The sequence below is a fragment of the Coregonus lavaretus genome (genome assembly GCF_964263955.1).
Source record: "Coregonus lavaretus genome assembly, chromosome: 20".
NCBI lineage: Eukaryota > Metazoa > Chordata > Actinopteri > Salmoniformes > Salmonidae > Coregonus > Coregonus lavaretus.
Window position 1 is genome coordinate 11672318 of NC_140007.1, and position 20654 is coordinate 11692971.

Sequence of the window (20654 nt, forward strand, 5' to 3'; positions counted from 1 at the left end):
CCTCCATCTGTGCCAGGGAGGTGAGGTGTGGCCGGTTGAGGTAGAGTTGCTCTTCCAGGGCTTCAGAGGGGAAAAAGTTACCCCCGGGCAGCGCCGCAGTGAAACTAACATTCAGTATTCCCCCCGCCTCGCCGTCCGGCTGGATATTGAAAACAAACACGTCCTCCGGAGGGACGGACAGCACCGCCGACACCCCCTCCAGGAAGTGACCAAGCAGAGGGGACAGGAAGTGGTCCTGGGACATGTTTTGAAGGCGCACCGTCACGCTGCTGCTCAACATGTCCTCTGTGATGATGAGCACTCGGAGGATGCACTGGGCCGAGATACTGTGGATACCGTCTGAGAGAGAGGAGGGGAGGGGGGATGGGGAGGAGAGAGAGGGGCATGAGGTCGCAACGTCAATCTCTAGAGATACATATATTTAGTTAGCGTGAGCCGCCGTCTTACAAGTGCATGATCTTGACCATAATCTTCCCCTGCCCCCACTCATACATACAAGTGTGTGCACACGCACGCACACACACACACATGCACACACACACACGCACACACACATACACACACACACACTTAAATTGTCTATCAGTGCAAAGAGCAGTTTTATCCTCCTTTTATCATGATAATTAGACTACTTTTCCTGAGATTGCCCAAAATTATTACTATAAAAGCAATGATGAGAGTACAATATAATCAAAAAAATAAAAATACAATTTGAAACCACAGAAGACCCAAAAAATGAATTGAGTATAATACTACAAGAACAATTACATGCATGTGAATATGAAAACTGCAAGAAATAGATGATAGAAAATAATGAGAGAGTGAGAAAGAGAGACAGACAGAGAGAGAGAGAGCGAGAGAGAAAGAGAGAGAGGGAGAAAGAGAGAGAGAGAGAGAGAGAGAGAGAGAGAGAGAGAGTGAGAGGGTCGGTGGAGCTACTGAGAGAAAAGTAGAGAAAGGAGGCAGAATGAGAATGTTGACACTGTGGGGGGAGGGGTGTGGTGGCAGCTGGTTTGATTACAGGATTATGAGGAGGCTGACTCCCTATTGACCTCACACACACACACACACACACACACACACATACACACACATACACACATACATACACATACACACACACCAGACGTTAATAAATGAACAGCCAGAGGGTCGAACAGGATTATAAGAGGAAGGCTTAAACCTAAATTAATTTATCCATGTTCAAGAAATAATATGGGAAAAAACATTGGATATTGGCGACTTTCTCTCATTGTAAAAAGAGAAACTAATTATAAAAACAGAATACAAAATAGGGGATACTGCTCAGGCAAAGGATATTACAATGGCCTCATTGAATAGCTTGCAAAAATGCATTCCTAATTACTCCTGATACCCTTTCTTATTGAAATGAGAAGTATCGTAGTTAAGAGGATAATCGTGTGTGATTTGGCCCCCATTCCTGGCTTCTGTCCAGCAACCAGCTACGTAGCTAACTCAGAAACAGGTACATACAGTGAGCTACAATATAAGCTAATCCAAAACAGTACAATATAACCGAGCTTGCAGCTAGCTAAGTCAGGAGCAGGTAGCCTACAAAGACTACAAAATAACCGCGCCATCAGATAACTAACTTAGGAACTGAATACTGTACATGCAGTTTAATAATATAACCCAGCTAGCAGCTAGTAGCTAACTCACTCAGAAGCAGGTAGCTAAAGAGAGTACAATAAAACCCAGACCTAATGCATAGCCACTGGCCCTCTGAAGCTAAGCTTCCGTTCTAGTCTTTAAACTTGTATAACCCTCCCCAAACCATAAATGAAGGTTATTTTAGCATTTTTAAGCACCGAGGGAAAACAGGAGTTTGTAAATAACACTTTGTGGGTTTCGATTTGTTCCTATCCATGTTTTCGTGTCGTGAATCCACACTTCAAACGGAGGAGGGGCGTTTTAGGGCTGGTGGGTTGAGAGGGGCTCTTCCAGGTAGACTTGGCTAATAGAGCTTTTACAGCCTCCTAGACATAAGTAATGCTTCCTTTCCTACAGCTCAGCTGGAAATAGCAAGCTGCCTGCTGCCTATATCAGTAACTAAACCCTTTTAAAGAGATGGAGCCTTGCCTTGCTTTGCTCCTCCCTCACTTCAGCCTGCGCCTGAACAACTTTAATTTCATGTACACACACAGCTCCCTTTCCCTCCAGTCATATCAGGGGAAACTGAACAGGGGTTGGCCTTTTCAAATGGATGGAAATTATTAAAAGTTAACAACATCAAGTGTAGCGTAAGCACAGTCACCTAGAAAGAAACACACACACAACCAGAAAGGCACGCATCCATAGCCTGCATGCATTCACACTCTTGCACGTGTGAACACAGACACACACACACACACACACACACTACAGGCAGTGGTCTGACAGATGATTTCCGCGCTCTGTTTGTTTTAAAAGCCCTTCTCCCCCTGAGGTCTGAGCACTCATTACTCTCAGTGCAGAGCGGAATAAACCACACAGTAAAAGGGCTCTCTGTAGGCTTAAATTGCATCTTTACAATACATTAAACCACACTCACACACACAAACACACACACGTACAGACACACACACAGATGCACGGATGCACACACACACTCACGCTTACACAAAAACGTACACACACACACATTACTCCACCATATTAACAAACACACACATAAGGCATAAGCATAAAAATGCATTGCACTTAGACAGATGCTTAAAGTCTCACTGATCTTAACTACACATTATCCTCCTCAACACTCATTCCTACCCAGATGTACAGATCTATCTACAGATTTGCTAAAATTTCTAAAAACCTGTTTTTTCTTTGTCATTATGTAGTATTGTGTGTAGATTGATGAGGAAAAACAACAATTTGATCAATTTTAGAATAAGGCCGAAACGTAACAAAATGTGTAAAAAGTCAAGGGGTCTGAATACTTGACAACTACTGTATGTATATAATGAGAAATGACTCATTGACTATACTGTACTTACACACACACAAACACACACACACACATAAAATACGCCTGGACACTCACTACAGGATGTATTTATGTCTGTTGAATAAGTAAAGGATGACGTTGACAGAGGAAAGAGAGGGGGTATTGTACCCTGCTGTCTCTTGGGTTTAATAAAGTGCATTACAGAGGGATTATTTATTGGGAAAATCCTACAACTGGAGTAGGAAGAGAAGGACCTCTTTACGGACACTGTAAACTGTGTAAACTCTTGCCCTTCCCTGCATGACCAGTCAAGAACACAATGATGTATGTTGGATGGTAAACAAAGGTGTACAACGCACGTTTTAAAACCCCCTAGAGTCAATCTAAGTAACATAATAAAAAGATCCACATCAAGATCCGTCAGTTTAAGCTAGAGATATCATTGAATGAGTCTCAGTCCACCGCATCCACCTATGTCGCACTTCCGCATCTGTGGTGAAAGGTGTTAGAGCTAGAGTGGTGTTTATCAGACCATGAGACATCCCGGAAATCGGTCTTCTCACAAAAACATCTGTAGCGTCCGAACGGTTTGACATACAAACTATTATGACCACTCTATGGAAAAGTGTCAGGGGACTCGTCTGAAATCAGTACCGTCGATGTGCCTAGTATGTCTACCTAATTTCTACCAGCATGTCACCTGTGAAACTAGAGGTTGAAAATACTCTAGATCACCTTTACTCCCCACACAGAGACGCATACAAAGATCTCCCTCACTCTCCATTTGGCAAATCTGACCATAATTCTATCCTCCTGATTCCTGCTTACAAGCAGAAACTCAAACAGGAAGTACCAGCGAAGCTCTCAATATGGAAGTGGTCCGAAGAAGTGGATGCTAAGCTACAGGACTGTTTCGCTAGCACAGACTGGAATATGTTCTGGGATTCATCCGATGGCATTGAGGAGTTTACCACATCAGTCTCCGGCTTCATTAATAAGTGCATCGACAACGTCGTCCCCACAGTGACCACACGTACGTACGTATCCCAACCAGAATCCATGGATTACAGGCAACATTACCTACAGGCTAGAGCTGCCGCTATCAAGGAGAGGTACACTAACCCGGACCCGTATAAGAAATCCCGCTACGCCCTCTGATGTCATCAAACAGGACTAAGATCGAATCCTACTACACCGGCTCTGACACTCGTCGGATGAGGTAGGGCTTGCAAACTATCACGGATTACAAAGGGAAACCCAGCCACAAGCTGCCCAGTGACACGAGCCTAGCAGACAAGCCTTCTATGCTCGCTTCTAGGCAAGCAACACTGAACCATGCGTGTGAGCATCAGTTGTTCCAGACGACTCTGTGATCACGCTCTCCATAGCTGATGTGAGTAAGACCTTTAAACAGGTTAACATTCACAAGGCCACAGGGCCAGATGGATTACCATGCGCTAACCAGCAGCAAGTTTCTTCACTTACATTTTCAACCTCTCCCTGACCCAGTCTGTAATACCCACGTTTCAAGCCGACCACCATAGTCCCTGTGCTCAAGAATGCCAAGGTAACCTATCTAAATGACTATCACCCCTTAGCACTCACATCTGTAGCCATGAAATGCTTTGAAAGGCTGGTCATGGCTCACATCAACGCCATCATCCCTGACACCCTGGATCCTGTCAAATTCTCATACCACCCCACAGATGATGCAAACTACATTGGACTCCACACTGCCCTTTCCCACTTGGACAAAAGGAACACCTGCGTGAGAATGCAGACTACAGCTTAGCGTTCAACACCATAGTGCCCTCCAAGCTCATCACTAAGTTAAGGTCCCTGGGACTGAACACCTCCCTCTGCAACTGGATCCTGGACTTCCTGACGGGCCGCCCCCAGGTGGTGAGGGTAGGCAACAACACAACTGCCACGTTGCCCCTCAACACGGGGACCCCTCAGGGGTGCATGCTTTGTCCCCTCCTGTATTCCCTGTTCACCCACAACTGTATGGCCGCGCACGTCTCCAAAACCATCATTAGGTTTGCCGACACACGACGGTGGTAGGCCTGATAACCAACAACAATGAGACAGCCTATAGGGAGGAGGTCAGAAACAACAACTTCTCCCTCAACGTCAGTAAGAGAAAGGAGCTGATCGTGGAATACAGGAAACGGAGTGTCGAGCACGCCCCCATTCTCATTGGCAGGGCTGTAGTAGAGCGGGTTGAGAGCTTCAAGTTCCTTGGTGTCCACATCACTATGGCTCTATCATGGTTCAAACATACCAACAAAGTCGTGAAGAGGGCACAACAACACCTCTTCCCCCTCAGGAGGCTGAAAAGATTTGGCATGGGCCCTCAGATCCTCAAAAGGTTCTACAGCTTCACCATCGAGAGCATCTTGACTGGTTGCATCACCACTTGGTATGGCAACTGCTTGGCATCTGACTGCAAGGTGCTGCAAAGGGTAGTGTGTATGGCCTAGTACATCACTGGGGCTTAGCTCCCTGCCATCCAGGACCTCTATATCAGGCGGTGTCAGAGGAAGGCCCTAAAAATGGTCAAAGACTCCAGCCAACCAAGCCACAGACAGTTCTCTCTTCTACCGCACAGCAATCGATACCAATGCACCAAGTCTGGAACCAACAGGACCCTGAACAGCTTCTACCCCTAAGCCATAAGACTTCTAAACAAGACTGGTAATCAAATGGCTACCTGGACTACCTGCATTGACCCTTTTTTGCACTAACACACTAATTTTTTTGCACATATGCTGCTGCTACTGTCTATTATCTATCCTGTTGCCTAGTCACTTTACCCCTACCTATATGTACATTACATAGCTACCTCAATTACCTCGTACCCCTGCATATCGACTCGGTACTGGTACTCCCTGTATATAGCCATGTTATTTTCTACTCCCTATATATAGCCATGTTATTTTCTACTCCCTATATATAGCCATGTTATTTTCTACTCCCTGTATATAGCCATGTAATTTTCTACTCCCTGTATATAGCCATGTTATTTTCTACTCCCTATATATAGCCATGTAATTTTATACTCCCTGTATATAGCCATGTAATTTTATACTCCCTGTATATAGCCATGTTATTTTCTACTCCCTGTATATAGCCATGTAATTTTATACTCCCTATATATAGAAATGTTATTTTCTACTCCCTATATATAGAAATGTTATTTTCTACTCCCTGTATATAGCCATGTTATTTTCTACTCCCTATATATAGCCATGTTATTTTCTACTCCCTATGTATAGAAATGTTATTTTATACTCCCTGTATATAGCCATGTTATTTTCTACTCCCTATATATAGCCATGTTATTTTCTACTCCCTGTATATAGCCATGTTATTTTCTACTCCCTGTATACAGCCATGTTATTTTCTACTCCCTATATATAGCCATGTTATTTTCTACTCCCTATATATAGCCATGTTATTTTCTACTCCCTATATATAGCCATGTTATTTTCTACTCCCTGTATATAGCCATGTTATTTTCTACTCCCTATATATAGCCATGTTATTTTCTACTCCCTATGTATAGAAATGTTATTTTATACTCCCTGTATATAGCCATGTTATTTTCTACTCCCTATATATAGCCATGTTATTTTCTACTCCCTGTATATAGCCATGTTATTTTCTACTCCCTGTATACAGCCATGTTATTTTCTACTCCCTATATATAGCCATGTTATTTTCTACTCCCTATATATAGCCATGTTATTTTCTACTCCCTATATATAGCCATGTTATTTTCTACTCCCTGTATATAGCCATGTTATTTTCTACTCCCTGAATGTAGCCATGTAATTTTATACTCCCTGAATGTAGCCATGTTATTTTCTACTCCCTGTATATAGCCATGTAATTTTCTACTCCCTATATATAGCCATGTTATTTTATACTCCCTACATATATAAATGTTATTTTATACTCCCTATATACAGCCACGTTATTTTTACTTGTTATTTCTATTCGTTATTCACTGTGTATTTATTCCTCATTTCACTATTTCTATTTTTATCTTAACTTAAACTTTGAAAATAAGTAAGTAAGAATTTCACTGTTAGTCTACACCTGTTGTCTACGAAGCATGTGATAAATACAATTGTATTTTATTTTGACTTGATTTAATGCTCAAATCAAATCTCTATAATTTGCCTTTCTTCTCTAAATCTCTCTGTCTACACCTAATTTATATGTACTGTGCAGACACACACAAACACAGATACACATGCAAGCACTCGCACACGCACACACACACACAAAAGAGGGGAAGTGGTGTTGTGTGTTGGTGCCCCAGGGAAGGAAAGACAGACAGATGGACGGAGACAGATATCAGATGAGTACAGGCCTGGCCTGCTGTCCTGCTGGGATCTTAGACCGACTATATTACATCTTAATCTCCCCTCTCTCTAGTCTTAGTAAAGAGCAGGGAGATAGAGAGAGAGAGAGAGAGAGAGAGAGAGAGAGAGAGAGAGAGAGAGAGAGAGAGAGAGAGAGAGAGAGAGAGACAGAGAGAGAGAGAGAGAGAGAGAGAGAGAGAGAGAGAGAGAGAGAGAGAGAGAGAGAGAGAGAGAGAGAGAGAGAGAGAGAGAGAGAGATTGTGAGAGAGAGCGAGAGAGAGAGCATCTAAAGGGGAGAAGAGAGTGGAGGGAGAGCCAGGCAGGAAGACACAGACAGCAGCACACACAATGAATCTGACAGACTTGCTCTCAGACTGACTGTATTTCATTATAATCTCATAACACTCCTGTCCTGGAGGAGAGGAGTGGGCAGAGAGAGGCTGAGAGAGGCTGAGTGTGGGAGAGATGGAGGGAGGGTAAGGATGAACAGAGACTCCTACTGCAGAGGGAACATTGAAAGGGACAGGTACAGAGGGAGAAAGAGAGATGCACAAACACTCACATGTACTGTACATACGTGCATACACACAAACAAAGACACTTATTCATAATCGCACACAAATATGCATTAAGCGGCCACAATGCAATTGGAATAAAAGCTCTGTAAATAGGCTAGCAGGTCACACAAAAAAAACACTGGCCATATAAAAGCTATTTAACACACTAAAAATGCATGACTGTTGTACAGTTAAATAAATCATAAACCATCATTACCAGGCAGTTTATCATTCCATGTCCCATATCGCCTCTTTCATTTAATTCACTAAATAACATTAATCATGGAACAAGAGCCTAAGTATCTCAAATACCCCTCATTCGCATTTTCTGACAGGCCCTTACCCCACCCTCTCTCTCTCCCACACACACACAAACCAACACCCTCTCTTTCACACACAAATCTCTCTCAACATCCTCTCACACATCCAGCCACACTTTCTCCCTCTGTCTCTCACCTGTGACAGTAATGAGCATGGGGGCCACCAAGGCTCTGTTATTGTCCAGCTTGCGGCTCAGCCGGATCTCCCCGCTGCTGTGGTTGAGCAGTAGCAGGTGCAGGTCGTTTCCCTGGTCAATGGAGTAGTACAGGCGGTCTGACACATCAGGGTCATGGGCCGGCACCCGGCCGATCACCCCACTGGGGAAACTGTTGGAGCGGTTGGACACAAAATTGTTGAAGATGATCTGGAAGTCCTGGAGCTGGGGCCGGTTGTCGTTCTGGTCCACCAGCCGGATGCGCACCGTGGCCCGGCTCACCAGGGGGGCTGAGGTGGCCTGGACCACGATCACGTACTCGGAGCGGGCCTCATAGTCCAGGTCTATGAGGGAGGTGAGCTCCCCGGAGAAGATGTCCATCTGGAAGATCTCAGGGATGTTGCCTTCTACGATCTGATACATGATCTGGGCATTGGCCCCCTCGTCTGGGTCTGTGGCTGTGATCTGGGCCACCACCGACCCCACAGCGCTGTTCTCCTTCACTAGAACCTCAAAGTCGTCCGCCGGGAACACAGGCGCATTGTCGTTGACATCGAGAACCGTCACCTGAATGTGGACGGGCGTCCGCTGTGGAGGCACACCACGGTCCACGGCGTACGCCGTCAGCTCATAGAATGGGACACTCTCGCGGTCCAGACGACGGACCGTGCGTACGATGCCCGATGTGGGCTCTATGGTGAAGTCTCCATCACCGTCCTCCCCATTCTGGAAGGTGTACTGGACGCGGCCATTGGCATGGGCATCTCGGTCCATGGCGGATATCTGTAGGACGCTAGTGAAGGGTGGGGCGTCTTCACTGACAGTGCCCTGGTACCTGGGGCTGAGGAACTGTGGTGCGTTGTCGTTCACATCGTTCACATTCACCTCTACGTAGGTGGTGTCAGACTTCTGTGGGATGCCGTTGTCCCGGGCGGTGATGGCCAGAGTGTAGGTCATTTGGTCCTCGTAGTCCAGCTCGGCTTGCAGGGTGATGGCTCCGCTGGATGGGTCGATGCGGAACTGGGGGATGTTGTCTTCCAGGAAGTAGGTGATGCGAGAGTTCTCGCCAACGTCATCATCCGTGGCGCTGATGACCACGACCGTGCTGCCCGGGGGGCGGTCCTCGTTCACGGTCACCGAGTAGTGAGCACTCTGGAACACGGGCCGGTGCGTGTTGGCGTCCGTGATGTTGACGTGGACCTGGCATGTGTCATGTAGCGTGCGGTCAGAAGCGGTCACAGTCAGAACGTAGCGGCGCTCCTGTTTGTAGTCAAGCGGCAGTGCTAGAGAGATCATCCCCGATCCCCCGGCTGTGCTTATAGCAAAGCGGTTACGGGTGTTGCCCCCCGTGATCTGATAGGTGACCGCGCTGTTGACATCACGGTCGACCGCGGTCACAACGACCACACTGGTGCCCACAGCCGCGTCCTCGTTGAGCCTCACAAAGTACTCTTTCTGCAGGAACTCTGGCCTGTTGTCATTGACGTCCATCACTGTTATAGTCACGCTGGCTGTGGCGGAGAGAGGTTGGATGCCATAGTCTCTGGCCTCCACCCCAAAGAAGAAGTGTTCCACAGACTCCCGGTCGAGGGCCGAACTGACCGTAACCCAGCCGGTTGCAGAGTTAATGACGAAGGGCGTGTCAGGGCTGGTGCCAGTCAGCCTGTACTCCAGACGGGCGTTGTCCCCAGAGTCGGTGTCGATGGCCTGGATGTGGAGGATGGAGCTTCCCACGGGGGCGCTCTCCAGCACTGACGCCTGGAACGGCGTGGACACAAAGATGGGAGGGTTGTCGTTGACGTCGGTCACCTGCACGCTGATGATACCTGTGTTATTGGAGAGCGGCGGCCGGCCGTTGTCCTGGGCTCGGACCCTCAGAGTGTATTCCCTCTCTGCCTCGAAGTCCAGAGGGGCAACTACCTGGATCTCCCCTGTCACACTGTCGATGGAGAACTGGCCCCGGCTGTTCCCACTGATGATGTTGTAGTGGACGGCCGCGTTGCTATCCTTATCATGGTCCGTAGCGCTCACCCTCAGGATCTCAGAGTGGGGCCGGACGTCCTCCCTGACTGCCACCACATAGCGCTTCTCGCTGAACTGGGGCACGTTGTCGTTCTCGTCCAGCACCGTGATGAAGACCTTAACGATGGCCGAGCGCGGCCCGGGCTCCCTTCCCTGGTCGCTGGCCTCCACGTGGAGTGTGTAGCGCTCGTTGGTCTCCCGGTCGACCACGCCCCGCGTGGTGATCAGCCCTGAGCGGGGGTCGATCTCGAATGCGGCCCGGGCGGCAGCAGCGGTGTCTCCTATGAAGCGGTAGCGGATGTTGGCGTTGGACGGGGCATCCAGGTCAGTGGCTCGGAGCTGCAGGATGGGGTAGCCCTCTTCCACGTTCTCCCGGATGGTCTCCCGGTACTCTGTGTGCTCAAAGATGGGCGAGTGGTCATTGCGGTCGGCCACGGTGATTGCCACCATGGTGGTGCCAGAAAGGCGTGGAGAGCCGTGGTCTGACGCCGTAACCCGGAAGTAGTGCAGGTCCATGTGCTCCCTGTCCAGCACCTGGGAGGTGGTGATGAGGCCCGTGTCAGGGTCGATGTGGAAGTAGTCAGTGGATCTGCTGTTCATGAGAGGGGCCATGGTGTAGCTGAGCCTGCCTGCGTCACCTGCGTCTGGGTCGGTGGCTGACATTGGTATGACTGAGGTGCCTGGGGGCTGGTTTTCTGGAACCTGCACTTGGAAGTTATACTGGGAAAAGTGAGGGTGTCTGTTGGCAGCTCGGCGAGCGCGCCCCACCACCAAAACCTCTTTCTCTCTGTCCTTCTCACCTGCATCTTCCACTATCTGCCTTTTCAGACTTCTCTCTCCCCTTGAACTGTGTTTTTCCTCCTCTTCTTCTTCCTGTGTGCTTTCATCCCCCTGCCACACTTTCTCCCCCCCCCCTCTTCCTGCTGCTCCACTCTGTGCCTGTGTGAGGCTGGCCCTCTCCTGACCTTTCTCTCTCTGTCCCTCTGCCTCTACAGTTGCATCTGTCTGGGCTGTAGCTCTCTTTGTTATTCCCTCTGACTCCCACTCTTCCACTTCCTCCCTCCGTGCCACTCTGGCCTGTCTTTCCCCCTCCCCCACCTGTAATTCGCCTCCCCCAGACCCCTCTTCAACCTCACCCCCCATATGTCTCTCTGGCTGACTGACACCTTCCTGTTGTAATGGCACCAGTTTACCGGATTTTAATTGCGGGCGCGTGCCCCCCTGGACAGTAGTTAAGCTGTCGCCAGAGCTGCTGTCAACACACGCAGCGTGGAGCAACTCTTCCGGGACCGAGCCCTGCTGTGTCTGTGAGCATGGTCCACTCAGATCTGCTGACGCCTGTCTACTATTGGCATCATTACTTTCATCATTCGTCTGAACATTCCCCTCTTTGTTCTCCTTGTTGTTATTGTTGTTCTGGTTGAAATTTCTGATGTTGTTATTATTATTGACGTTGTGAACATTCTCCAAAAAGAATGGCTGAAAGTGGTGAGCCGAATATGCGTGTTTATTTGGAGAAAGCTGGGTAGAAGTTTTCATGGGTGCTGTCCATTGTGCCTGTGGTGCTGAACCTATGTGAAGGGAAGGAGGTGTGTAGAGGAGGCTAGCCCGTGGCCGGGAAGGTGAGTCTGATTCACTATCCCGTTTAGTCAGATTGAGCTCCATGGAGAATGAGAAGAGGTTTGTGGTAACAAGATCCCTGTGAGTAACGCCAGACTTAATTGCCCCAGCCTGTCCAGAGGCTGATATAGTGAGAGCGGTGATGGAAGACAATATAGGCGTGACGATAGCTGACTCATTGTGAGCTGGCTCAGACTGAGGATGAGGAACATTGGCTCGAGCAGCCGAATCTACTGCCTGTATGTCATCATGGAATAAGGAAAACGAGCTAGTAGAGGTAAGTGAATTTCTATTTTCATTACCGGTTCCATTAGATGGCAAACAGAGACTGTCCGTGATATTTGTGGTGGGGGAAAATTGGATGCCGAGATTACTCACTGCTATGCTTCCCCTGGGACCTATAATGTTTGCTGAAAGTCCTCCCCCTACATCCATCCGCTGCAAACCACAACACCTCGTTCTGGGGAGAGACCCCCAGGGTAACCCCTTACTCTCTACCTGGGGTTGAGCGCTTTGTTCTCCGCCTGCCAACACTGATATTCTCTGTGGACGAGCAGCCAGCTCCTTAAGCTTGGTTGTTAGATAAACAGAGGCCAAATCCTTATCCGGATCATTTTTGTTCACGTGTTTGTTGCCTTGTGCCTTCTCTCCCTCCCTCCTCCGGCCCACACCCAATGCATGCCCAGAACTGGGGCTGGCGCGGAGCCTGTCTCGGGCACGGCTGAAGTAACAACCTGTGAGGACCATGGCCCCTTCAGTAATCCTGGGTGACTGGTAACATCTGGCCGCGCTGCCTGCGGTGGCTGAAGTGAGATAGTATGGGTAGGGCCCTTGTGCCCCACTCCTCCACGTTCTCCCAATGGCCTTAGTAAATGAATGATTACAACCATCAGTGGGGAGAGCGATAACATTGTGACTACCCAAATGAGAACAATCACTGGTGGCCACCTCTCTAGCCTTCAAAGCATTATCACCCAAATGAGAGTGAGGAGTGCCCCATGGCAGCGGTCCAGGTGGTTGCTTAGCTGTAGATATGTGCTGTGTTGGGGGAAGTGGCCGGTGGAGGGTCCTTGTATACCTTTCAGAAGCCCCTCTAACATCTCTAGCAATCTCCGATGACTTGGTCGCAGGTCCCCGGTCTTGGCCGCGCACAAAGACTCTCCCTGTGTCGGGTTTGGCGGCCGGCAGACAGGGTGGTGACCGCGCGCAAACTCTAGTCCTTTGTACAAACCTCTTTTTGGCATTTTGAACCAGCGAAGAGAAAACAGGTGAAACAACGCCCCTCTCCCCACCGCTGCTCCTGCTCCTACCTACAGGGTGGGGATGCCTGACTCCATTCCACGGCCTTCTCGCACCTCCTTCTTCCGTGCACAAAGGTTCAAAAGGGTCTCCATGCGCGCATTGCCATATAAAAGGACTCCACACTGGGCATTCTGGTCCCGATGGGAGCCGTCCCGATGGGAGCCATTGTAACGTCCACCTGGGGCAGATCACCGAACCGCTGCTGCTCGCCAAGACCCCAGCTTCCCTTGGATGGCTCGGTGTCTCAGGGCAGTGTCCCGAGCTCCAACCGCAGGGCCCTGCTAACTTCCCCGGGTTAACCGCGAACAAAGGGCTGAGGAGCAGGTGGAGAAGAAGTGGTGAGAGCAGGCTGGAACCCAGTAGCAGTGCAGCCATTAGTCTGGTAAAATCCTTTCTCCTCTCCCCCTTTCTCCCGCTCACCCCTCTCTCTTTCTCTCTCCCTCTCTCTCTCTCTCTCTTCGAGTGCGTCTCTCTCGCTCTCTCTTCCGTCGCCGGCTAGGTAGCCAGCTCCAACGGCACTGCCCGACACCTTCCCCCGCGCTCCCCCGTCTTTCCGTGGGCCCGGGAAGTTGGCATTTACTCGCTGTGTTCGGTAGAACTCGGTCTGTCGGCGTCAGGGGTGCAGCATCTCTCCCTTTCATTCATATCCAACATGGCTCTCAGCAGACCCCGGTGGTACTGTCCATCCTCTCGTTACACTCTCCTCCTCTCAACACCCCTCCCCCTCGCTGCTCTCTTCCTCCACCTCCCTCTCTCTCTCTCTCTCTGCTCACAGAAATAGGAGATAATGGTTTATTCCAGCTCGCAGGGCTGTTACACCACCCGTAGCCGCCATATCCACAACTGGAAGGCGACTCGGAACTATATCTCACTCACATTCATATTTTAATAAACCAATCTAAATAAATTAAATTGTATATAGGCTATAGCAGAGCATAGTAGCCATGAAGCATATGAAACCTAATTCCATTTTGGTAATAATGAGAAATATTTAGGCTTTATTAAATATGAAATTATAACGCAGAGGGCACTGTCAATTATATTTATTATTGCACATTTTATGTCTCTGTAGCCTAATACATTTTAAAGACAGTTAGGCCTATGTTATATAGCCTACAAAATTAGCTTAATGAATTGAGCCTCTCCATGACGTCATGCTCTGCCTACACATCGATGAGTAATTAGTAGGCTTCCTATTCATTGCTTTTCCTTCGATATGGTCATCACCCTTCACTTATTATTTTAATCAAACATTAATTTATATGGATATGAGCAATATATTTCATTGTATTTACAAAGTGGATTAAAAGTCGTTAATATGGAAATATAATTTGTATTCCAAATTCAGGTAACACAATTCATTCTGATGGTGAATTCTACAACCTAAAATGAAATCCCCACATTTTGGAAATGGCTGAGGGAGGGAAGGCGTGTCTGGCAGCCTTGGCTTGCATCATCGGATGTGTTGTGGCACAAAATAGTTCTGCTATGAAAACCAATCTGTTTCTCTCAGTCTGGCTGTCGCCGCCGCCACGGTTGGAGCTAATCCACGTATGTTGAAATATTCATGCTCCGACCACAGTAATGAAGTGCACAAAAAAACTCAAACGTCTGCGATCTATATGCTCTAGCTCTCTCCGAGCTGAGAACAGTCAGTCATTAGGCGCGAGGAAGCGAGGGGTAGGCAGTCAGCCCTGTTGGGTATCATCGCTCGCCTTGCCTGCACACCAACAATAATAGGTGTGAAAAGTAGGCTAGGTTATATTGGCGAGCCGCCCTCTCCGTGATTAGGACGGATACATGTCGACACGCGCAAAGTCGTCTAGACAATCGGGCTCTTGTACTGAAATAGTGGGATGAAGAAAATCCAAGTAGGCTACATTATAGGCTATGATTCCATGCTTTTCCTACGTTTAATATAAATAATGTATCTGGATATAAACACAAGTTTGTATTAATGGAAAGTGCCTGAAATGTAAAGTGACACCAAAGCAGGGTGCTGTAAAACTTTAGCTGTTCATAATGTAGCCTAAAACCATGAGCCATCAGTCCTATATGTTGAGCATTTCAACCTGGCTCAGGGTCAATATCATTAACTTAGGAAAGAGGGAAGTAATAAAATAAGACGAAAACTTGATGGGATAGATGAGCGTACGAGTAGGCTATGGGAAATTTCAGCATTACAAAACCATGGACAGCGCCCATGTAAACTATGCTGAAAGAAGCCTACATTAGGAAGCCCCGTCGAACACTTCAACCAAAGAACTGTAAGTCTGGGCAGTCCACACCATGAATTTCTTTCCGAGGAGAAATGGCTAAGCTAACAGGGGTCATTTTTAGTAGTGGCGTAACCGACCGCATTACATACAGCACCATGGACAGCGGCGTTCCAAATAGGCCTGCTGCATCACTCGGCCCATTTAGTCTACATATTACCTTTTAAAATATACTTCCTACAGTAATTAGTCAGCTAAATACACTCCACTTGGTTAATGCACGTTTAGGCCTACGCGTGTGCGTGTGTATGTGCACGTGTGCGTTTTAGAATGTATAGACACAGCACCCTTTTCAACATGCGGGTGTGTCCAAATTTAGCTGGTTGGCTCCCCTCCACGCAACGGTGAATCAATAAGCTCTGACTCCTCACTGGGGTTCTCCTAACTACCGCAAGCCGCCATGCAAGACCCTGCTTTTCAACAGTGTGAGTTGCCATGGGAACAGCGAAAGTGGGGGTACTTTTAGCCTCTGGTGGATTATACCCCTCCGAGGGGTTGAGTGTGCCGGGAGGGAGGGGCGGTGTTGAGGCTTTCTTCACTCATTTCGCCTGCCAGTCACATACTCGGTAATTGCACTCCCCCGGCACCTCTATCCTTGTCTGACCAGGCCCGGTGCCACAGAGTCGCCAGATCCTTCCCCCCTCACTGAAATCCTGAGTGGCAGGTGGTAGCGGAGGCCCGGTGTGCATATGGCCTCGACTGGAAATGATGAGGCAGTAATACATTCATGAGAAGTGACGGAAGTGTGATGGGGACGGACATCGATTGACATGTAGTGTCGTTTGCCAGCCAATCATCTGTTGTCATTTACACCCACAATTTATGCTAGAGGAGGAGGCCAAGGCCCTGGCCGTCCTGCCACTCAGACAGGTTGACACAGAAGGCCGCTATCCGGGAAGCCACCCTCCATCCCTCCCCTCTCTTCGTACAAGTCATAATGACATATGGCGACAGCTGCGTGGCATGTGCGGGGTGATTGTGTGAATCTTGCCACAGCTTATAGGGCCTGTGGGTTGTGCGTGATTAATAAGATATGGCAGACTTCATTGACTTGAATAGCCTACCAAACAACCATCAAAAGATAAAGGGCCCTTAGCTCTCCTTGATCTCACAGTTGATTAGTGACCACTCATTTATTCATTGGTCCAGACTCAAGTCCTATTGTAACCTGTTTTCCTATCATGTTCAAGGTGTGTGCTTTCCTTCTGACCTTCAATAGAGTCTAAACCAAAAGGATGATGATGTCATTAATTATTTGGGGAGATTAGCCCTATGTGATTAGGACACAAGGGTCTGTATACCTGTGTTCATTATCTGACAGTTAGTTTATTAGATTCAGACAGGGGCCTAGAGCTTGGCCAATTTGATCATGAAATGACTGATCTGCTTGCTCTACCATCCTATACACAAACACATCAATCCACCATTCTAGGTTCCACAATAAATCTAAACAAATTGGACAGATTTCTCTGTCATATAAACATCTAAAGCAAATAGAATGAAAATCTCTTGATATGATGAAGAGAGAGCAGCAAGATCCCTTATACGTGCACACACACACACACACACACACACACACACACACACACACACACACACACACACACACACACACACACACAGTTATATTCAGGTCACAGAGTTTTGTTTATTAAAAGAGTGGATGAATGAAGGGAGAGTGACAGAGAAAGAGAAATATAGAGAAGTTAATGTTCAGTGTGGGCAAACAAAAGTAAACAAATGTTTTACAGAATGTGTGAGTCTGTGCCAAAGTTAAATTGTGTGCCATGAGTGAGTGTGTGTGTCAAAGAGTTTATAGGCCAGCTGTGTGTTCTCTCTTAGTCAGCCAGTGACCCAAATCACTGAATAAAAGAGAGAGTGAGAGAGCGAGAGAGAGATGGGGGGGGGGGGGTTGAAGAGTGGGAGAGAAAGAGTGAGTTGACATTTAAAAAAAGAGAATGTGGAAAATGTATGTAGCGCAGAAATAAATATCAAACATTATATATTCCCTACAGTCCCTGAACAGCTTTTATTTATCACCATTGCTCTGTCACTACAACCCCCCCCCCCAGCATACTCCCATAGAATGTATCAAATTGCAAATATTCTAATGAATGTGAACATTCAGATAAAACACGGATGTAAAAATGCCTAGAATGAAATCATTCACTATAAGGGAATATTCAGAACATAAATCCACATTGCCATATTACCAATGACAGACAAAATGTAATCCTCAAAATACAACGTAGAAACACAGTCACTGTAATATATATTTATTTAATTTAACTAGGCAATTCAGTTAAGAACAAATTCTTATTTACAATGACGGCCTACACCTGCCAAACCCGGACGACGCTTGGCCAATTGAGCGCTGCCTTATGGGACTCCCAATCACGGCCGGTTGTGATACAGCCTGGAATTGAACCAGGGGGTCTGTAGTGACGCCTCAAGCACTGAGATGCAGTGCCTTAGACCGCTGCGCCACTCGGGAGCCCTAGATAGACTGAGATCTACACTGAGTGTACAAAAGATTAGGAACACCTTCCTAATATTGAGTTGCACCCCCTTTTTGCCCTCAGAACAGCCTCAATTCATCGGGGTATGGACTCTACAAGGTGTCGAAAGCGTTCCACAGGGTGGTGGACCATTACATTTACATTTTTAGTGATTTAGCAGACGCTTTTATCCAGAGCGACTTACAGTTTTAGTGAGTGCTTACATTTTTCATACTGGCCCCCCGTGGGAATCGAACCCACAACCCTGGCATTGCAAGCGCCACGCTCTACCAACTGAGCTACAGGAGGCCCATGTTGACTCCAATGCTTCCCACAGTTGTGTCAAGTTGGCTGGATGTCCTTTGGGTTGTGGACCATTATTGATACACACAGGAAACTGTTGAGCGTGAAAAACCCAGCAGCGATGCAGTTCTTGACACACTCAAACCGGTGTCCCTGGCACCTACTACCATACCCCGTTCAAAGGCACTTAAATCTTTTGTCTTGCCCATTCACCTTCTGAATGGCACACATACCATGTCTCAGTTGTCTCAAGACTTTAAAATCCTTCTTTAACCTGTCTCCTCCACTTCATCTACACTGATTGAAGTGGATTTAACAAGTGACATCTATAAGGGATCATAGCTTTCACCTGGATTCACCTGGTCAGTCTATGTCATGGAAAGAGCAGGTGTTCATAATGTTTTGTACTCACTGTATATCAGTAGGCTATATGAGATCATGAGATTCTAGAGCACTATAAAGGTGCATTTCCACACCAGTGTGTTGCCAATGTTCATATTAAAAGCTTTAATGTAATTTTTTTGGGGAAACTGTTTTTCCATCAGGAGTGTGACACTAAAGAATCAACAACCTATGCATCAACGAGACAGTTGCTTTGTGAGAAGGTGTTAATCGTGGAAGGTGTTAACCCATGTTCACAGTTAGCCATTGTTACGTAAATGAAAGCTGAAAAGTACCAGTGGCCTGGTCTTGGCCCTAAGTCAGAGCTGGCCATGGCCCAGTGAGACACTGGAGCCGGGCCTTAGAGGTGGAAACACAAAAGTCTGAGCCTTTTTGGTAAAACACTGGGGTAAGTCTCAGGTGGAAAGTTGACATAACTGCCAGGTCTGAGAGCTAGCAGAGCCACGGCGCTATCAGGCTGGATCTACCCCTGACTGGATCACAGTGAAGCTGGATTCACATCAGATGAGATCAGGCTGGATCGAGAATCCCTATCACACTACTGTGGTCTGGGTTGCTTCAGCCTGGCACCTGGCGGCGGCCGGCCCGGGTCACACTGGATCCATTTCAGAGGGGAATCCGACCAATCCAAATTGGATCAGCAGCAGCTGAATGGCTGGATCTCTATCACTGGGTATTGCAGGTTTCACTATCAGCAGAGGCCTTTATGGGACTTTATTAGCATTAGCTAAAGAAGTGTATTATCCCTATAAGCAGAGCTATTCAACTAGGGTCCTGGAGGGCTAGAACCCAGCAGGGTGTCCTCCCAGCCCCGGCCTCATGCTGACTCTAGATCATTACTGCTGGATGTGCTGATAGTTTGATATAGGAGCTTCCTAACCATGTGGCTGGTTGAGAGGATGGTAGAGAGGATTTTGGAATAAATCAAAGTGCTGTGAGACGGTCAATACCCATGCTGGTACCTCTGCCCTCAGTTGAACAGTGACATGATCTGATCAGCTACAGCATTAAGCAGCCTTCAGCCTATTTTCTTGGCCTGTGAATATGTGAAGAGGGTAAACCTAAGCGCGCACACACATGCACATGCGTCCATAAACATGTCTGAGAGAACAGAATCAGGAAATACATAATTATACACAGTCATAATTAATCATAATGTACTAATTCAGGGAATCATTCAAACAATGGATGGTCTGTCTCATTTGCTTACAATTAGGTATCCTGTACACAGCAATTCAAGTTCAACCAGTTGCCTATTTCGTATTCAACCAGAGTAGCGCGAGGAAGAAAGGAAAGGGAAGACAGAACGAGAGTGGCAGAGAGAGGGATAGAGAGAGAGAGAAAAGGGCTGGATGACAGCTGTTGCATGAGGAGTTTATCTGTTTAAATCTATCCATCTCCGGGCCCCTGCCATCAACCAACCCCCACAAAGTCACACGCTCTCCTCTCACCACACCCTGCACGTTCAAAGACATGCTCAACAGGAGCCACATTCACTTGAAAATAACCTGCTGCGTTATAAAGACACAATTTATATTATCTTTCAGTAGAATCTCTTCCTCACAATCACCACTCCCTCCGTGTTCAAAGAGGATCTGTGACTCACATAAGAAGCACATTAAGTAGAAAATATCCTGGATGTTCTGACTGATATCAGTCATTGTGTTGTTTGTGTTAGACATCATTTGAGTTGTCTGGCACCGTGACTGTGTCTCTGTCTGCACCTCAGTCTCTGTTAGTCTCCCTCCACCCCCAATCTCTCATCCTGTCATTTCCTGGCTTGTTAGGGTATGCCCAGCCACAGTCAGTCAAAGCATTTAAATACCATCAATATCAGTAGCCTAGCCTACTCCTTTGTTTCCTCCTTTTCTCCCATCCTCCT

The 20654-nt window shown here is 47.4% G+C and overlaps 1 protein-coding gene across 1 annotated transcript in view; it reads right to left on the reverse strand.

The window, feature by feature from the left end:
* celsr3 (cadherin, EGF LAG seven-pass G-type receptor 3) overlaps positions 1–13668 on the reverse strand; it is a gene marked incomplete at its 5' end in the record, with an annotated part of 29026 nt that extends 15358 nt beyond the window's left edge. The window contains 2 exons of the mRNA XM_084184351.1: positions 1–339; positions 8331–13668. Coding sequence (XP_084040477.1) covers positions 1–339; positions 8331–13668 — 5677 coding nt within the window. The remainder of the gene's footprint in view (positions 340–8330) is intronic.
* Between the last annotated feature and the right edge of the window lie 6986 nt (positions 13669–20654).